Source organism: Eleginops maclovinus, chromosome 6 (assembly GCF_036324505.1).
Source record: "Eleginops maclovinus isolate JMC-PN-2008 ecotype Puerto Natales chromosome 6, JC_Emac_rtc_rv5, whole genome shotgun sequence".
Lineage (NCBI taxonomy): Eukaryota > Metazoa > Chordata > Actinopteri > Perciformes > Eleginopidae > Eleginops > Eleginops maclovinus.
This window is the reverse complement of record NC_086354.1, coordinates 19,804,706-19,821,018: the sequence shown is the minus strand read 5'-3', so window position 1 is coordinate 19,821,018 and position 16,313 is coordinate 19,804,706. Positions and strand designations below refer to the sequence as shown.

The 16,313-nt window shown below is 39.4% G+C and overlaps 1 protein-coding gene across 2 annotated transcripts in view; it reads left to right on the top strand.

The window, feature by feature from the left end:
• The window catches only part of LOC134865630 (netrin-G1-like), a 50,894-nt gene extending 36,681 nt beyond the window's left edge, over positions 1-14,213 (top strand). For both annotated transcript variants that reach the window (XM_063885285.1, XM_063885286.1), the window contains exons 4-7: positions 2,709-2,881; positions 5,966-5,992; positions 7,104-7,148; positions 12,238-14,213. In XM_063885285.1, coding sequence (XP_063741355.1) covers positions 2,709-2,881; positions 5,966-5,992; positions 7,104-7,148; positions 12,238-12,476 — 484 coding nt within the window. In that variant the 3' untranslated portion in view covers positions 12,477-14,213. The remainder of the gene's footprint in view (positions 1-2,708; positions 2,882-5,965; positions 5,993-7,103; positions 7,149-12,237) is intronic.
• Positions 14,214-16,313: the final 2,100 nt, after the last annotated feature.

Genomic DNA, 16,313 nt, shown 5'->3' with positions numbered 1-16,313 from the left:
AATGTACAGGTCATATTTCCCTCTTCAATAAGTATTTCATATTGCTATATGTATTTCATATAACAACTGTAAACTTGAATAAAGTTTCTTGCACATTTTACAAGATCACTTCCAAAGACACCATGATTTGGATAATATCATCTTTAAAAAAATGTATAGTCATCACTCTCAAAATTCCTTTGTGGAACAACAGACAGCATAACCATATCAACATCCATAGCAGTTTCCTTTCCGTCCTTTTCTAAGAGCATTTTACCCCAAGCTGAACAATTGCAATTGATGAATTAGAGTCAAGGTCGCTTGATGATTTCCAGTACCTCCTAAGGGAGGGTCACTTGTTTGGAAGATACCAATTGTTATTCGGCTGTACAGTAGTCTAGAGGTCATTAGATTTTATGAAATGTGTCTTCATAACGGCGCAGGTTAAAAAGGCTGGACATACAGTGGATCTCTTCCCTCTTGTGGCCGAAACTGGGGACAAAAAAAACCTCTCTGATTGCAATATGACAATGCCAGCGGCAAAAGCATTACATCCCAGAGCTCCCCGGAGTGCCCATCATCTGCTCTATCAGTGTGCCACGCGCACCGGTTGGGCTCGATGATCCAGATTTTGCTGGTTTTTAATTAAGTGGAAGGTCAAATCTCATCGCACTTGACTTCGGGGAGCTGCTGCTGTCTGCATGGCAGAAGAGCTACACCCAGTCATTAATTTTATGGAGCAGGGACTTTAATTGATTAAAAAGTTAAGGACTTTGGGGAATGTGGGGTAAGAGGCACTAGCATTTAGTTGCTGTGAATGTGAGATGGTATTCAGTCACATCCATTATGTAGTGAGACAGCATTTAACCCGAGGAGAGATAGTGGTGTTCTCTTAAAGATTGACAAAAGAAGTTTTGTTGTTTGGAACTTTATTGTTGCAGCAGTTTTGGAAATCCGTTTCACGTCAAATGACAATTGTTTTTTTGGGGGGGTTTCAAGGCTTTAATGATCATCTCAGATTTTCTGCATGGTCTCATAAGGTTTTGATGAGTTTTCGTACTTGTACTCGTCATAGAAAAAGGTCAATGATTTTGTGGAATCGCAGTGAGGCTTATACACAAGTTCAGTCGCACAATGGTTGTTTTACACTTCAGTTAAGTAAGCAATTATAATCACAATTAAGATTAAGATTAAGATTAAGATTCAACTTTATTGTCATTGCACAGAGTACAAGTACTAGGACAACGAAATGTGGTCTCTGCATTTGACCCATCCTAGTGTTAGGAGCAGTGGGCTGCCATTATGTACGGCGCCCGGGGAGCAGTGTAGGTAACCAGTGTCTTGCTCAGGGACACCACGGTGGCACTTGGTCTTTCGGGGACTTGAACTGGTGACCTTCCAGTTCCCAGGCCAAGCCCCTAATTCCCAAGTATTACTCAAAATGTCTTTCCAATGTCCCTCTTTCTGCATGACTCAAAGTCTGAAACCACTGCCTAGTTGTTGATACTTTGACAATTACCTTAATAGTGGGGGAAATGTTGTCAGTTCAACAAAATACATGTTCATTTTATTAGACAACATGCCTATTTAAAGGAAAACCACTGAGTTTTTACTGCTAATCAGCTTTACATACCATGCTTCAGTTTCCCACAGTTATCTATCATTAATGTGAGATGTCACAGTAAGGTCAGGAAGTCAATTAGGATGGATGTATTTCGGATTGTTGCTGTCATTTCTCTGTCTCATGTTCACGGGCGATTGTAGGCAACAGATACCTCGCTCTCAAATGGGAGAAATCTTCCCTTGGAAGCACTTTGTAAAAACAAACATAGGACTGATGTGAAACCATGAGCTGTCCAAACCACTGGGGAGGGTTTGTGTGTCAGGCACAGAGTCGATTGCCTCCCCCTCATTCAACTAATTATGTATCACCCCATAATGTCCTATTGTAACCTTTTACCCTCTTATGGCTAAAATATGGAAAATGATCGCTGGAATACACATTGAATATGACAGTATAGTTACTCAAACACTGCATGTCTGACTCTAATAGAGCTCTTTACTGGCAATAAACAAAACTCTCACTGCGGTTCTGAGAACAAATAATTAACTCCCTGTTCATTGAGATTGTCAGAAGCACACGAGTGAGACCAACCAACTTGTGTTTTCCCCAAAATCTTGGAAAGACAAGCACACTTATTTGGTTAAGTGTTGAAAGCTTGTCAGGCTTTCTCTCCTCTATGGTCCGGAGCATTTGTAACAGCTCTGTCTAATAAACCAGCTCTGTCAACCTCTAGGGTCTCCTGCCTGAAGGCTCCCTTGCCAAATGACAGTGTAAGACTTTGAAAATGAAGAAAAGAGAACTCTCAGGCTTCGCAGCTTCTCTTTATGCTATCATCTTTATCAGATCCCTGTTTTGTGGTGAATTAGCAAATCTCACAGAGTGCCTTTCATTTAGCTCTCAGGGTGGCAAAAGCGGCGTAATTTGCATCACTGTTCTCTCCACATAAGCAGAGACAAATGAAAAGCATAATGACTCTTTGTGATGGTGTGATCCGAGTCGGATAACCCACCAGGATTTCAATTTACTCCTGTCAAAACATTTGAAAAGCACTAATACACGCTGCAGCAAGGGCAGACTTTGTTTATTGTCTCCAGAGGTTATTGATTCAATGGCTGCAGAATGATGCCCATTCATGTGTCTGTCTTTTGTTATCTCTCTGTCTCAGGTGCAAGTGTAACCTGCATGCCAACAGCTGTGTGTTTGACAAGGGGAAGCTGGGCTGTGAGTGTGAGCACAACACCACAGGGCCAGACTGCAGCCGCTGTAAGAGGCATTACCACGGCAGAGCCTGGAGTGTGGGCTCCTACCTCCCCATACCCAAAGGAACAGCAAATATATGTGAGTATATGAGTATTTGTTTTGGTAGATATGGAGCTAATCAAGACGATTCTTGCTTGTAATAAGACTATTTCCTGTGTAGCTATAGCAGATAATGTATTTATGACGCATTGTACCTTTTAAGGTTTTACTTTTTGCTCTTAAAAGATTGTTGCAAATGTTATAGTTTGAACTTGTTGCTTCTGTGCAGCACATCTCAAAATGTCAGATACTGCTAAATATGTACAGTTTGTTTCCTCTTGGGTTGTGGACAAAGTAAGTTCTAACATACAAAAGACTTACAATTTGTGACAGAGATTTTTGGTGACGCACAACTATTTACAAACTTCATAAATGTTAGCTTTAAGCTAGCAACAAATCCTTTGATCTTGTCTGCTGGAGTTTGTCTGTGTTCAGCTACAAATGTCATATTTCTGTTTCCATTGTGACAACCGTCTCTTTTACAAGATGTTTTAAGTCTTTTGCTGGCTGTCCTCCGACTCCTAATGAATTATTTTTGACCTATTTTAAAATCAGTAAGATAGTAGGATGAAAGCTCCTCGAAAGGCTTGCAAGCAGACAATGAGCATTTTTGAGTCAACAGGTATTTGGGTATAACCATAAACTTGAACCATAGTGATAGTGGAACAGTCAAATGGGTTATTTGTCAAGGCCCTTGATTGGTATGTTGATTTGTAGCGAATAAATAATTGTCATTTGTTTTTTTTCTGCTGATTCAGTATATAGCGATCATCCTTCCAATACTTACACATTGAATTTAGTATTCCTGCCTCAACACCGTGACAAGTGTGAAATAATGCTGGGTATTTTTCAACCCATTCACACGGTATCTCTGAGGCAGAAGGTGCTCTTTTGCATTATCTCCATTATAATCTTGGACGGCAGTTGAGTCGCATTTATCAAATCCCACGCCTGAGGCAGGGGGCTCATTGCCTCAATAAATCTAATACAGCCACTCAGGGATGTGGTGGTGGTGGACGGCCAGGCGAGGCCAGATGGTGGAAGATCTAGCCCTCTGGTCCTCCGTTCACACTGATTCAGACTTACAGTCAGCAACTCTCATGGCAGAAGTCTGACTTGAATTCTCTGACATGGTGATCTAATAAAAACATTTAACAGACATTTGATATTGCTATTGATCCACTGATTTAGTGCAAACACATTTGTGCAGTCAGTAACAGTAACTTATCTTGCTCTTCTTTGAGCTATTTGTTGATGAATTGGATGGTTTGTAGACATGTTTATGTGTATGTGGTTGTGTCTGCATGTATGTATGAGCACAAAAACTGTGTGGATGTGTGTGTGCACATGCAACCCATTTGATTGCGAGTGGGAGTTTGTTTTTTGGAACGTCTGTGAACTCCAAGGAGATATTGCTGGATTTACCCCTGCACCTCGTCGGGTGTTATGAGCCTCCCTGCAATGTGGTGCTCACTGTCAGATTGACAGGCCGTTATTAAAAAATCTCACACTTGGCCGCATCTGCACTGAACTGATGAAACAAAGGTCTAGCCATATCAAAAGCAATATTAGCACTTGTTTGGCAGTGGCATAAAATGCAATAATGTCGCACATGGAGGTGACGTAACAATATTGGTCCCCCAGGTGTTAAATGAACAAACTTTGGTCTTGAATTGTTCTTATTTCTCTCATAAGGAACGCCTGGGCCCTGTAACTGGCCTCTATCCATTATGTGAAGCTCATATTCCCTTTAAGGATATTAAACATACAGGCCTCGTTTCAAGACAAATATCCAGAACGTGCAAAATGTAATTATGGTTTAATAGCTTTCATCTGTCATCAATATTCCTCTTTAATCATGGAAGTCATTTATTTCACAGATAGGAACAGGGTGAGGTCCATTACATATTTAAATCCCTGCACATGTAGATATATGGACATACGTGACCCTTCATCTAATAAATTAGAGCCCAAAATGGAGCCGTGCGCTGCTATGGGCCATAGCTGTCAGCGGCTTAGAGTGACTGAGAGTGATTCAAATCCAAAGCTTTCAAAAGAAGGAGGAAAATCCTGCAGAGCAGAAGAGGAATCACTTTGAGAATTATGTTGACAGTCCACTTTGCAGGGAGCGTCAACTCATCTTGTGTTCCAAAGCAGGTTCACAGGTTAAGAGGGGTTGGGGCTGAGAGTTTGATCAGTTTTTAGAATGTGCTTTGGCTTTAAAAAGGGCAATATTTTTTGCCCTCCATTTCTAACACAGAACAACTATTGGTTAGGAATTGAAGCTTGCTTGCTTTCTTGCAAATTGGAGCATAAAATCTGCCAGCCGTTGTTGTGACAGCCCTAAACTGGTAATGACATGATGAATGGGGTGCAAACAATATGAAAATCCCACTGAAACATGATGGAAGGGAAAAAGCAGGAGAAAATGACCAGAAACTATGTGGGGCAAGATTTTCCAGCTGATTACATAAACGCAACACAAAGGGGAATCCACAGACAATACTGATAACACATGTTTTAGACAAAGACTACAGGGTTGCCAAATTCTGTTGAGTCAAGAATGGGTACATTTTCCAAAACAATTTTGTAATTTAATTTTCTTGATAGACCTCTGTTGTCTTTACACCTGGAAAACCCACTGACCTTTGAAATGGGAGAAGATTACATAAACTCTTTGAATTATTTGCAGATGCTGTTTGATTGGTTTCATTCAGAGAGTTTATTAATTAAAAAATGATACAGAAAATTATCTACAAGCCAATAACTAAAAAGGAAGCACGCGGTCCACAGAATGTTTATTCAAAAGATGAGTGAAAACACTGATGAAAATACTTTTTCCAGCATGGAGTTTTGATTCTGTTGACATTTCGTCATTGGCAGACCTGTTATTATCATCAGAAGTGGGCGGGTGTTGGACCATGCAGTGGTCCGGTTCTCTGCAGAGCCATGGCTGCTGTTAATCAGTGGACACAGTGGAGACCAATTGATGAGTGCCGCTGGGCTTTGAATTATTCAAAGCAAACAATATTGTGTTCTCTTGAAGTTTCATGACTAAAGTTTCAAGAGTACAATGAGGCTAGTTCAGGATTTCATGAAAAATCGTCTCTGCTTTTTCCACAGGTATCCCCAGTAACCATGGACCAGTGCGTAAGTTGATCAGGCTTTTTTAATTGGCATGCTGACTTATGGTTTCCTCCCTCAGTCATGATTAACAATTGTTTGACCTATGAAGTCGGTGTGAGAGATTGTGCTGTACATTATCATCTTCATTCTTCACTATTTTTTCTACAGTGAAAAATATCCATCTTAAAGGCAATAATGCAGAACCTTATCTTAAGTGAACCAATGCTTCTCTTCTCTACTCTACTTATCTCCAATGCTGTTTTAACAATGAGTTTTATGGACAATTTTCACATCCCATTGACAAAACGTCCATCAAGGTTTTATATACTTCACATTCCTGCTAACAGTTTTGCAAATCATGATGTCCTCTCCACACTGGACATGTTGCCTTGCCTGGTAAGAAATGGCCGACATTTTTCCATTTAAATCATTGATTCCTAATGACCATAGACTTTTGTTCATTTTGTTTAGAACAAAACAAACCACCCATGTTTAAAAAAAAAAAAAAAATGGAAGCCAGGGATGTTTCCTTCTTTTCAGCCATCCATTACGCAGCATGGCTTGCAAAATGAGTGTGGACTTTTAGGTAACAAACTTTTACGGTTAAGATTACATTATTTGCTAGTTCATTCACTACAGTAGGAGTCCTTAATGTGTGTGCCTGTGAATATGCAGGCACTCTTGAGAAACATTATCTCCCTTTTACTCTAGAATATTTGCTCTAAGCGAACAGGCAGATATTGGCCCAAAGCCAGAGATAAAATAATTATTTTTGACATGGCTATCATCATGCATCTTATGTATGTTGATGCCTGAAGCCTACTCCTAATAATGGATTTTTTAAAAAGGAGCTACCATATGTATGTCTCTGCATTTTGTCTTGTGGATTCACTCATCAAGTCTGCATGCACACTATTCTACAGTACATCAGTCCATTTACTACTCTAAAACATGTGGCAGAAACTCTCCAATAATGCTAAGGCAAATGAGCCCGAAAACGTACCAATTATTGTAAAAATATATATCTATTTATATATATTTAAAATCTGCATGCTGTTACTGTGCTTTAACTGAATAACAGCATGAAACATATTTCAACCCAGTGTAATATATAACCTCTCCTATTTTTACACAGATCGAGCAAATGCTTCATCTCTTGGTGTTGCAAATCGTAACCAAGGTAGGCTTATAGGCTTTGTAACTTCAGCATGACACCAACAATACATAGGAACAACTGATTGCTTATTGATTGGCAATTTGAAAAAAAAGTGTAATGTAGAATATGCTAATAGAGGTATGGAGTTCATTGTTTTCCCAAAGCCCAGATGCTTTCATCTTGCATGCACACAAACACACGCTGGTCCTTACAAGGTAGACCTTTTGTTGTGAGAACACCGTAGAGAATGGACCACATGCCTCATGATCACCAAGTCCACAGCCTCATAACCTCTTTGATCATGCCTTCTTTTTAATTACGCAAAATGCTCTCTGGGGGTGCAGCCTTTCTGCCATGTTCGCAAGGAGAGAAAGGAAAGAGGGGAAGGAAAGAACAGGCTCGAGGGGGGTTTATGTAGATTGATCTCCAGCTATCTCAAGCTAATCCTCCGGCCCAGATATATCCTGTGTAGTGAGTGTTAAGTTGCATCTGCATCAATGCTCTCACAGCATGAAAAAGAAAAAAATTAAAAGAGGACTTTCAGGATTTCCACAATCAAGAGATGGAGTTTCCTTCTCCTCTCTCAGCTTATAAAGCTGGGAACAAGAAGTACCGGTGTCAGAGGGGAAATAAACTGGACTGGTGTGGATTACAAACAACTTTCCTTTGTAATCCGCACCATTTCCATATAAAGTGTCGGAACACAACATCTATCTCACCTAACAATGTCAATGAAAAGCTCTTCATCTTTGTGCGCTGCATTTTCTGCATTTACATAAGCAGTTCTAAATGCCCCATGACAGTGGGTGTTTTCAAAGGGATAACCTTTAGTGCATGGGAGGTGGTATTTTAATCACCAAGAACTCTTGTGGAATAAACACAAGGAACTAATTTGTCTTTAATAAAGCCTCACATTCTAAAACTTATTGTGTCATCAGTGAACAAGGTTGAGTTGGAATTGTTATTGCTGGGCCAAAAAATAAAACGACGTTGTGACATCCTGAAGATTTGTTATTAACTAAAAAGTAAAGCAATCATTACACAGTTTGCCTCGTGGACTTTCATTACTGTATAGATAGGCCCCAAATATGTTTAAAAGATCCTATATTTTAAGGAACAGCTTGACATTTCAAGAGGTATGTCTATTTGCTTTCTTGTTCATCTTAGCTTAGAATAACTCAACAAAAAAAGAATGTTTAACTTCAAAGTCATTCCTTGCATTTATTTGAATTTGTAGACTTATAATAACAGCTTTCCCGGCAATGCAACCCTGTATTGAACCTCAGAGCTGCGAGTCATGACTAATGACGAAACCTTCATGTTAATGTGATAACAGGAGGCATGGCTGATCGCGGGTTTCAGCTTACTCCGACACCATGGCAAAATCTATTGATCCAATGTAATTGAAGCAACACTATTTTGTCTCAGGCTTATAATTAGAAGATCCTGTATCTGAAAACTGTCTCCAGTTATAGTTCATTGCTATGGTGAATCTATATAGTTATTAAGGCTTTTTAAAATATTCAATTACTCATTCATCACTATCCTAAGCCTTGATTTGTGCAATATTTGATGAGAGTTGGTGCATTTTAAAATGTTGGCTATCGTTAAGAACTTCTTTACTATATATGATGTTGATCTTTCACAAAAAAGCTAAATCTCATAGCATTAACTACTAATCCTTCAGCTGATTTCAACACAGATGTGTTTTTTTCAATGCAGTATTATCAGGGGGGAACTAGGATACATCCCCTGTTTCCTTTTCTTTTGTCCTTTGGAAGCAGCAATAAGAAATTAAGTTCAGCTCTTTGTCCTTCCTATCTATCACTATTGTGCTGTTGCAGTGGTGTATTTTCTCCATGTTTTTTCATGCAACACCAAGGCCCAAGGCTGGACCTGTCACAACAGTTATACTGCTATAATGTCTCACATCTGACGGAGGTGTGAGGTGCACATACAGTACTGTATGTCTCAGAGAGAGCAACAGCTTAGCCAGGACTCAAATTGCTGTGTTGTCAGTTGCTGCCAGCTCAAGTCCAAGAGTACATAGTAATAGTAGTAGTAACTAAGTAACACAGGGCATTTGTCAACTGTCCTACAGAAAAGATGGTTGTATAAATCATTCAAAAAGACAGATTTTCTATTTTGTTATCCATTGTAAGTGTGGCACTTTACTGATTTCCCAACTCAAGTACACTCACCTCAGTGAGTACTGCTCAGGCAGAGAAACCACTGTATAAAGGTTTTTAAGTAGGGAGCTTTTCAAAGCCTAAAATAAATGTTGTCCAAAGGCTTTTTAAGGCTTGGGTTTGGACACTACACATTTTAAAATCGAAGGACTGTTAAAAACCAGCGTGAAGAAGGAAAAACAATAATACATTGATATAAATTGACCCTTTATACATAATTGTTCTTATTATATAAATGATTGCCTTTTTATTATGAAATCATTTTTTATTTCACCTATTGTACCCAGTGTTGAGGAAACTCCAAATATAGCCAAAACCACACATGCCTAAGTGGATGTGTGAAAATAAAGGTTCACTAAAATGTTCATCATGTCTCTACTGGATAGTAAATAAAATGACCAACTTACAAACTTTTAATTATCTCACACATACCATAACACTTTGTGAGATTCCACTTAAAGCAGCACAAAATGATTCCCTTTATCCCCTTCTGTATTTTGTCCTGACAGCAGGGCCCTGTGGCTCGACAAACACACCTCAGGCTTAAGCCTCTGCATCAGAAAACGAATTGGCCTACGGATGCTTTTTAGAAAGACAACGGTCCTGAGGGTCTGCTGGAGGACACAGAGATTACTCTTTGGCCACAGGAAACAAAGTTAATGTGTAGACCTTAATGGAGATTTAGCTGATCCCATGGTAATTTTTCACCAAAACACAGGGCGCAGGTGTTTTCCATTAGCCGTAAAATAAGAAAGCTGCTTTGACATTACTGATTGGGGAGTAGTCAACGGGCCATTAATGTTTGAACCCTGGGAGGGCAGGGCAGCAGCACTCCGTAGTTCAGGAGTCTGTTTTAATGCATGCAAAGTTCAAACACTATTGCGGTAGTAATGTGTTCATTTGTTGGACTCACTATAAGTCTTGATCCTGTCAGACTTGGTCAGAGCCCTATACTCGTACGGGACTAGTATTACAAAGGGACTTTGTGTGTTCAAGAAATTATATTAATACATTACTTGTGTGTTTGAGGAATATGCTCTGTAATTTGTGGTGACATTTTTGTACTTGACAAATCGCAGTTTTGCATGGAATTAAGATCACAGATCAAATTAAATCATCATCAAACCTGCAATTACAGATTTGTGGCCACTTAGGGACCAGTTAAGATGAGCTGTGAACACTACGCTGATAAATTATCAAATTCTAAGTTGATATTGCAAACGGTTTATTTACACATCCAGCAGACAAAAACTATGTTAGCATTTCTTTTATGTATAATAATGGGGTTTGTTACTTTAAAAAAATATGGATCATAGCCACTGTTTTCTTGCTTTGGATAACTAGGCTATTGCAAGATCTGTACTAAAATAACACCCTGAAAGTAAACAAACAGATTCTTCATGACATGACTTGCAGATCAGAGTCCATAGTGTGTGTATTAAGTGTTTAATCTATGTATAAACTTTGTGACAATTCAGGGTGGGTGGAAAAAACATTTGCACTACATCTAACACATCAATTGTAAATGTCATCAAAGAGCAGTGGATTCTTGGCAGTCTCATTATTTCGCACCACTGTTCAACAGTCATTCAGGGAGAAATCCATCATGCAGACTGACTGGAAGAGCAGCTATATTTGCTCTTATAATGCAATCATTATCAATCCGTCTATAAATACATAAAAACATTTCAACAGAAAAAAGGCTGACAAACCAAGTCTCTCAGGGTTTTCGGAAGTAGAGGCATACAACGCAAGAAGAAGTGGTTTTACCTAAAGAGTCATTTAGAACAATTCATCACAGAATTATTGCAAATCCCATATTGACTGTTAAAACCCCTTTATCCCCAGGTGAAATTTCCATTTAAAGCACATAACAGCAGTGGTGTCTGTGTGAAGGGAATGGGAATATTATTAACTTAAATGCAATACAAATGCCTTTTTAATAGTTTCGGCAGCGGCAATTTATTTATTTCTACAGTTTATTCTGAGGCATGAGCCACATTACGGAAAACCAAAAATGTGATTACTATTTATGCAAGGAGAGATATCCAATTACAATGAAATCTCTTGGCAAACATTACCTCTTCCAGGATTTCACCTCTACCATCAGAAAGGCTTCCTGGGATAACTGTGTTGTGAGGTCTTGTCTAGTAATATGAATTTTAGCTTATGTAGTCCTAATCCATCTATATCAACACCAACAAATGTTTGGTGGCAATAGGAACAATGCAGGCCAGGATGTTACATCATTATATCCCGATAGTGATGTTTTGTTTGATGTAAGGTTAAACACAGAAAGAAAAAAAAGGCAATTGGTTTATTACTGAAAATGCTTATTTGCATATGAAAAGGTGCAGGTGTAGCCAGGTATCATTCCCATGTCTTCTCCTCTCTGTTCTTCAGGTTTCATTGTGCCACAGGGAAGCAAAATGTAATTCTCCTGTCCGACACAGGGGGGCTGTTTCACAATACTCTGGCATCCCTGGATTCAATAATCGTTAATTTAGCCCATCACTGCCATGGTTCGTTTGCTCTTTTGTTTTGCCAGGATTATTTGCCCTGAAGTCCCTGTGGTGCTTCTAAAAATATCCATAAATCCATAAAAATGTCTGTTTGTTTTTCATAAACTATCATTTGTGTAAAGGGGTTGTCACAGGCTGTGGACTGCATTGTAGTTTTCATATAGTATGTGTCCTGATTATCTGTCTCCTCTTCCTCTGTATACTTCTTCACAAAAGTCCTTGGCTTCACCCTCCCTAATGTGTCAGCTGTGCTCTAAGGACACAGAGCGATGCAGACAGGACAAGAAGAGGCAGCTTGTGCCCTGTGAACTTGCCTGTTGATGTTCTCAGCTTCCCGATCACTGAGTGATCTATTAATCACCCCTTCCTGTCTCCCCTGCCCTTTTTGCTTTGTCTTTGCAGCTCGGGTGTGTGACAACGCGATGCTGCGCTGTCAGAACGGTGGCACTTGCCACCATCATCAGCGGTGCCATTGTTCCCCTGGCTTCACCGGTGTCCTGTGCGAGAGAGCTCGCTGCCAGGGCCCCGGGGAGTGTGATGACCAATTGTCTGGACAGGACTCCTTCCATCATCCCCCCATCATCCACCAGCTCGCTCTTACCCTCGTAGTACTCCCGCTATTGATTGTTTCCCTTTGCTGAGAGACCTGAACGGCTTCTCACCCTCAACCAAAACCCTAAAACCACATGTGTTGAGATTGAACTTCAACCTTAAGGACTTACAGGATAATGTGCTCAGCATACAATATAAGCAACTTTTTTTGTACATCCAAGGCCACAGTGGTGGGTGACAGTGTTACTAGTGCAACAGCTTCTGCACTGGTCTGTTATACTGAATGCTAAATGGATATGTGAAGGGATAGGTGGAGTCACTGCTGTCTTATAGTGTCACAGAGGAAGCGGCTGGAGCCTTCGCTTTTTGATTATGTCATTGGCTGGTTCTTTATTAAAGGCAGACTGGAGACTGGGATAGAGCTGCCCACACTCTGAGAGCAAAATGTACAAAACTATAGACACATGATTTCTAAGTATCATCTGAAGTTATTAAAAAATAATAATGTGGACTGGGACATCTTAAAACATCTTGCCTCACAGCCTCCTTCCCGACTTGCTATCTCCTTTCCTCACTGTTCCCCTTTTTCCTTCACCTTCTCCCCCCTGTGCTTCAGTGACTCTGGTGATTTTACTTTGCTGGAGGGTGTCTGTTGTTTTGCCAAATGCTGCACATGTCTTGTTATCAAGCTCCTTGACAAATCTAGTACTTTTACCTTTTCTTTTTCAGAGGCTTTGTAGTCATGCTTGAGCTCATCTGTAAAAAAAAAAAAAAAAGGGGCAAAAAAAGTTGTAACATACTGTAACTGTATTTAATTTTTGTATAAAACAGATATTTTCATGACTACGCAAAACAAAAAGATGTATTACTTGTTTTTCTATTGCTGCCAACCTGTCCTAGATGTGGAATTATTTCTTTGCTTGTGTGGCATATGGTTCTCTTCATTTGAGAGCTGCTGTCAAAACTATGTTTACATAAACACTTACACAATACACTTCCACCAAAGGGAAAAAGAAAAACATGTCTTTGTCTTGTTGTTGAACAGTAGTCATTTTATTAAGTAGAAACATGACATTTGAGACAAGATGTGTAGAGTGAAACAGTGTATTGTTTGTAGATATAGGTTCAAGCCAATGACAATAGATGAATGTCATTTTAAAGGGTTGATGAATGCCAATCGTGGACCTAATCACTGAAGCAACAGTTGATGGTAGCAATATATCAGTCAACAAATGGATTCCAAGTTCTTTCGCTACACTTGTGTTATTCTAATGTGTTGTGACCATCCTTGTTGTGCTCATGAATCATGGGGAAATCTGAAGAATCTCAAGCCAAAATCCCATTTGCTTTATGTAAATGTAACAACACCTTGGATGAAAAAACAAAAGGAGATTGCACGGCTGTCGTAGAGGTTGTCCAGCTCAAATCTGTAATCAAATCTAATCCTTGAATCAAATGGAAAGAGGGGAAAGTTTTCTGAGCTGGTATGGTTGAAAGCCTGCATCCTGCTGCGGGAGCCTCAGAGAAGCGACACGTTCAGGAAATGAGCTTTAAGTCATGGAGGGTCAATGAATAGAAATGAAGTTGCATCCCACTGGGTGACATACTGAGCACTGAGACCAATTTCATTTGGAGGGATTCATTTTCTTACTGAGGTTGTCATGAGACACTTAATTGTGTTAGAGACTACTGTAAGTGCCTCTCATTAAATGACACTGTCGATGAACCAGAAGAGAATGCATTTTTTGACAGAGACTCTTGCCTTGGAAAGCAACTTCCTGAAACCAAAATTAGGTACTTGAAACAAAATATTGTATGGGAATGAACTTGAGAGAATTGTATGCTATTTATTTAACACATTTACTGGCGGATAAAAGAAAAGTTCATGGTCAGCATAAATGAGAAAAATAAATCAGAAACATACTTGGAGAATTTAGCATTTTCTAATTCCAAAAACAGAGATTGTTCAATCATAGGTTAGCAACCGTTGTTAGCCACAACAAGCCAACATGTTGAAGTGGTGAGCATTGGCTGGTGTTAAATAATAAAATATACTTTGTATTTCCCTTTTTAAGCCTCCGAACTCAAAATACAAGAGCAACATTTTTCAGAAATGCATTAAACATTGCATTTGTCTGCTCTAACATGAACTATGAGCATTAGCACCACCAGCTAACTAGCAAACTAATTGCTCTAAGGCTAAAAAGGGATACAGTTTACAACAATACAACCACTATGTGGAAGCCAGTCCTAAATGTTAACAGAGTAGTCTCCAAGCTAACACATCCATCATCGTGTTCTTGATTTGATTTGCTAAATGTTAAACTCAATCTAGCCGACTGTGTTAGTTCCAATGTTTACCAAATAGGGTTAGTCCTTATTCTAAAAGCCTTTTCTGTTGTAGTGAAATATACTGCTTGAGAATGTGAAAGTAAAGCATCAAACCTTTACCTTGCTTGTCAAATTATGTAACTGTATGTAAGCTAAACACATGAATGGATTGCCACTTAATGCCTGGATAAGTTAGCTCTACATTGCAATACAAGAAAAATGTATGTTCCTTATTTTCATGTATTCCACATCTATCATGAACTGGACACAACCATGTGGGAACCATTAAGTTCATATCCCTTTTATAGGGCTTCTTAAAACGTTGACTTAAATAGCTAGCTAGATACAGGGGACAGATCAACAGCAAGTGTTGTAATTGCAGCCTGCTAATGCCCACCTGCCTGAAATCGAAGACCCATTGTTTTTAAGAATTACCAACAGCTACAATGTTTAATTTTTGTTGGTTGTCATTGTAGCTTGTTAAGTTTAACAATGATTACAAAGGGGGACGAGAGCTTAGCCAAAGGTCAATTGCACTTTCAAGCTTGTGGATGTGACTATAAATTGAAAAATAACTATACCCCAAATACAGTAACAGCATCATATCAATCAAGCATTATAATTATATCGCCTTCTGTGATTTGATAATATTGTTCAAGGTTTCTGTCTCTAAACTGGCTCTGCAGAATGTGAAGTGGCCCTCTTGAGGCGGTTTGTGGTGACCGTAGGAGGAAACTAAGCTTTAGAGCAGTGTTTAAGTGCCAGAGTGTGTGTGAAAGACAATTACCATTATGACATGTTAGTGCAATAAAATTGGTGTTTTACGACACTTGCTCCTGGCTTTGGGCTGTATGTAGCCATTAGCACGAAAAGTTTTAAGGTTAAACCAAAGTCTCTAGCACTTTAATGCAAATTATGGCACAAAAGGTTGATGAACAACTGGACTGAGACCATTACTGCACCTTGAGAGCAAGTGCAACCCACTGCCAATACCAACATTCATAGCCACTGAGGGAAAATGAACGCTATAACTCTCTACCTGGCCCACTAACTGCTGGGGTATTTGGTATGGGGATTTTTAAAGCAACTCCCTTGTCTTCCACACCAGATTTAGAGACAGAACAAGTTGTTGCAACTCCAAATTGTGTATGCATTTATTTTGTAATAGCTCATCAAACCGTTCATATTCAAACCTACATGTGGCAGCAGGGGGACATTTTAGGATAATCATTTTTAGTACGATTTCAGTTATCAGGGGACAGAATTCAGTGCACAAAGACCTAATGATGTTGCTTGCTCTATTGTTCTCTAATGCTCTGTGTCACAGCAACGCCTTGTCCTTCCTCCATTCACTTCTAAGACTCGGGAAGGGTATAAGGAGGACATGTTTAGACATGAGGAGTCCTTGTATTCTGCCACTGTCAGCACTGGTGGCTCCAAGAGAAGTTACATAATATAAGACAAGGGGTATTCAGTATCTAGGAAAGAAGAGGGTCAGCAACATGTCTGGAGCACTCGATTTCAAAGATCCATTGTCAGATCATCAATGACAGTCTTTGAAATGCCCAGCAGTAGAACTCAAAACACATATTAGT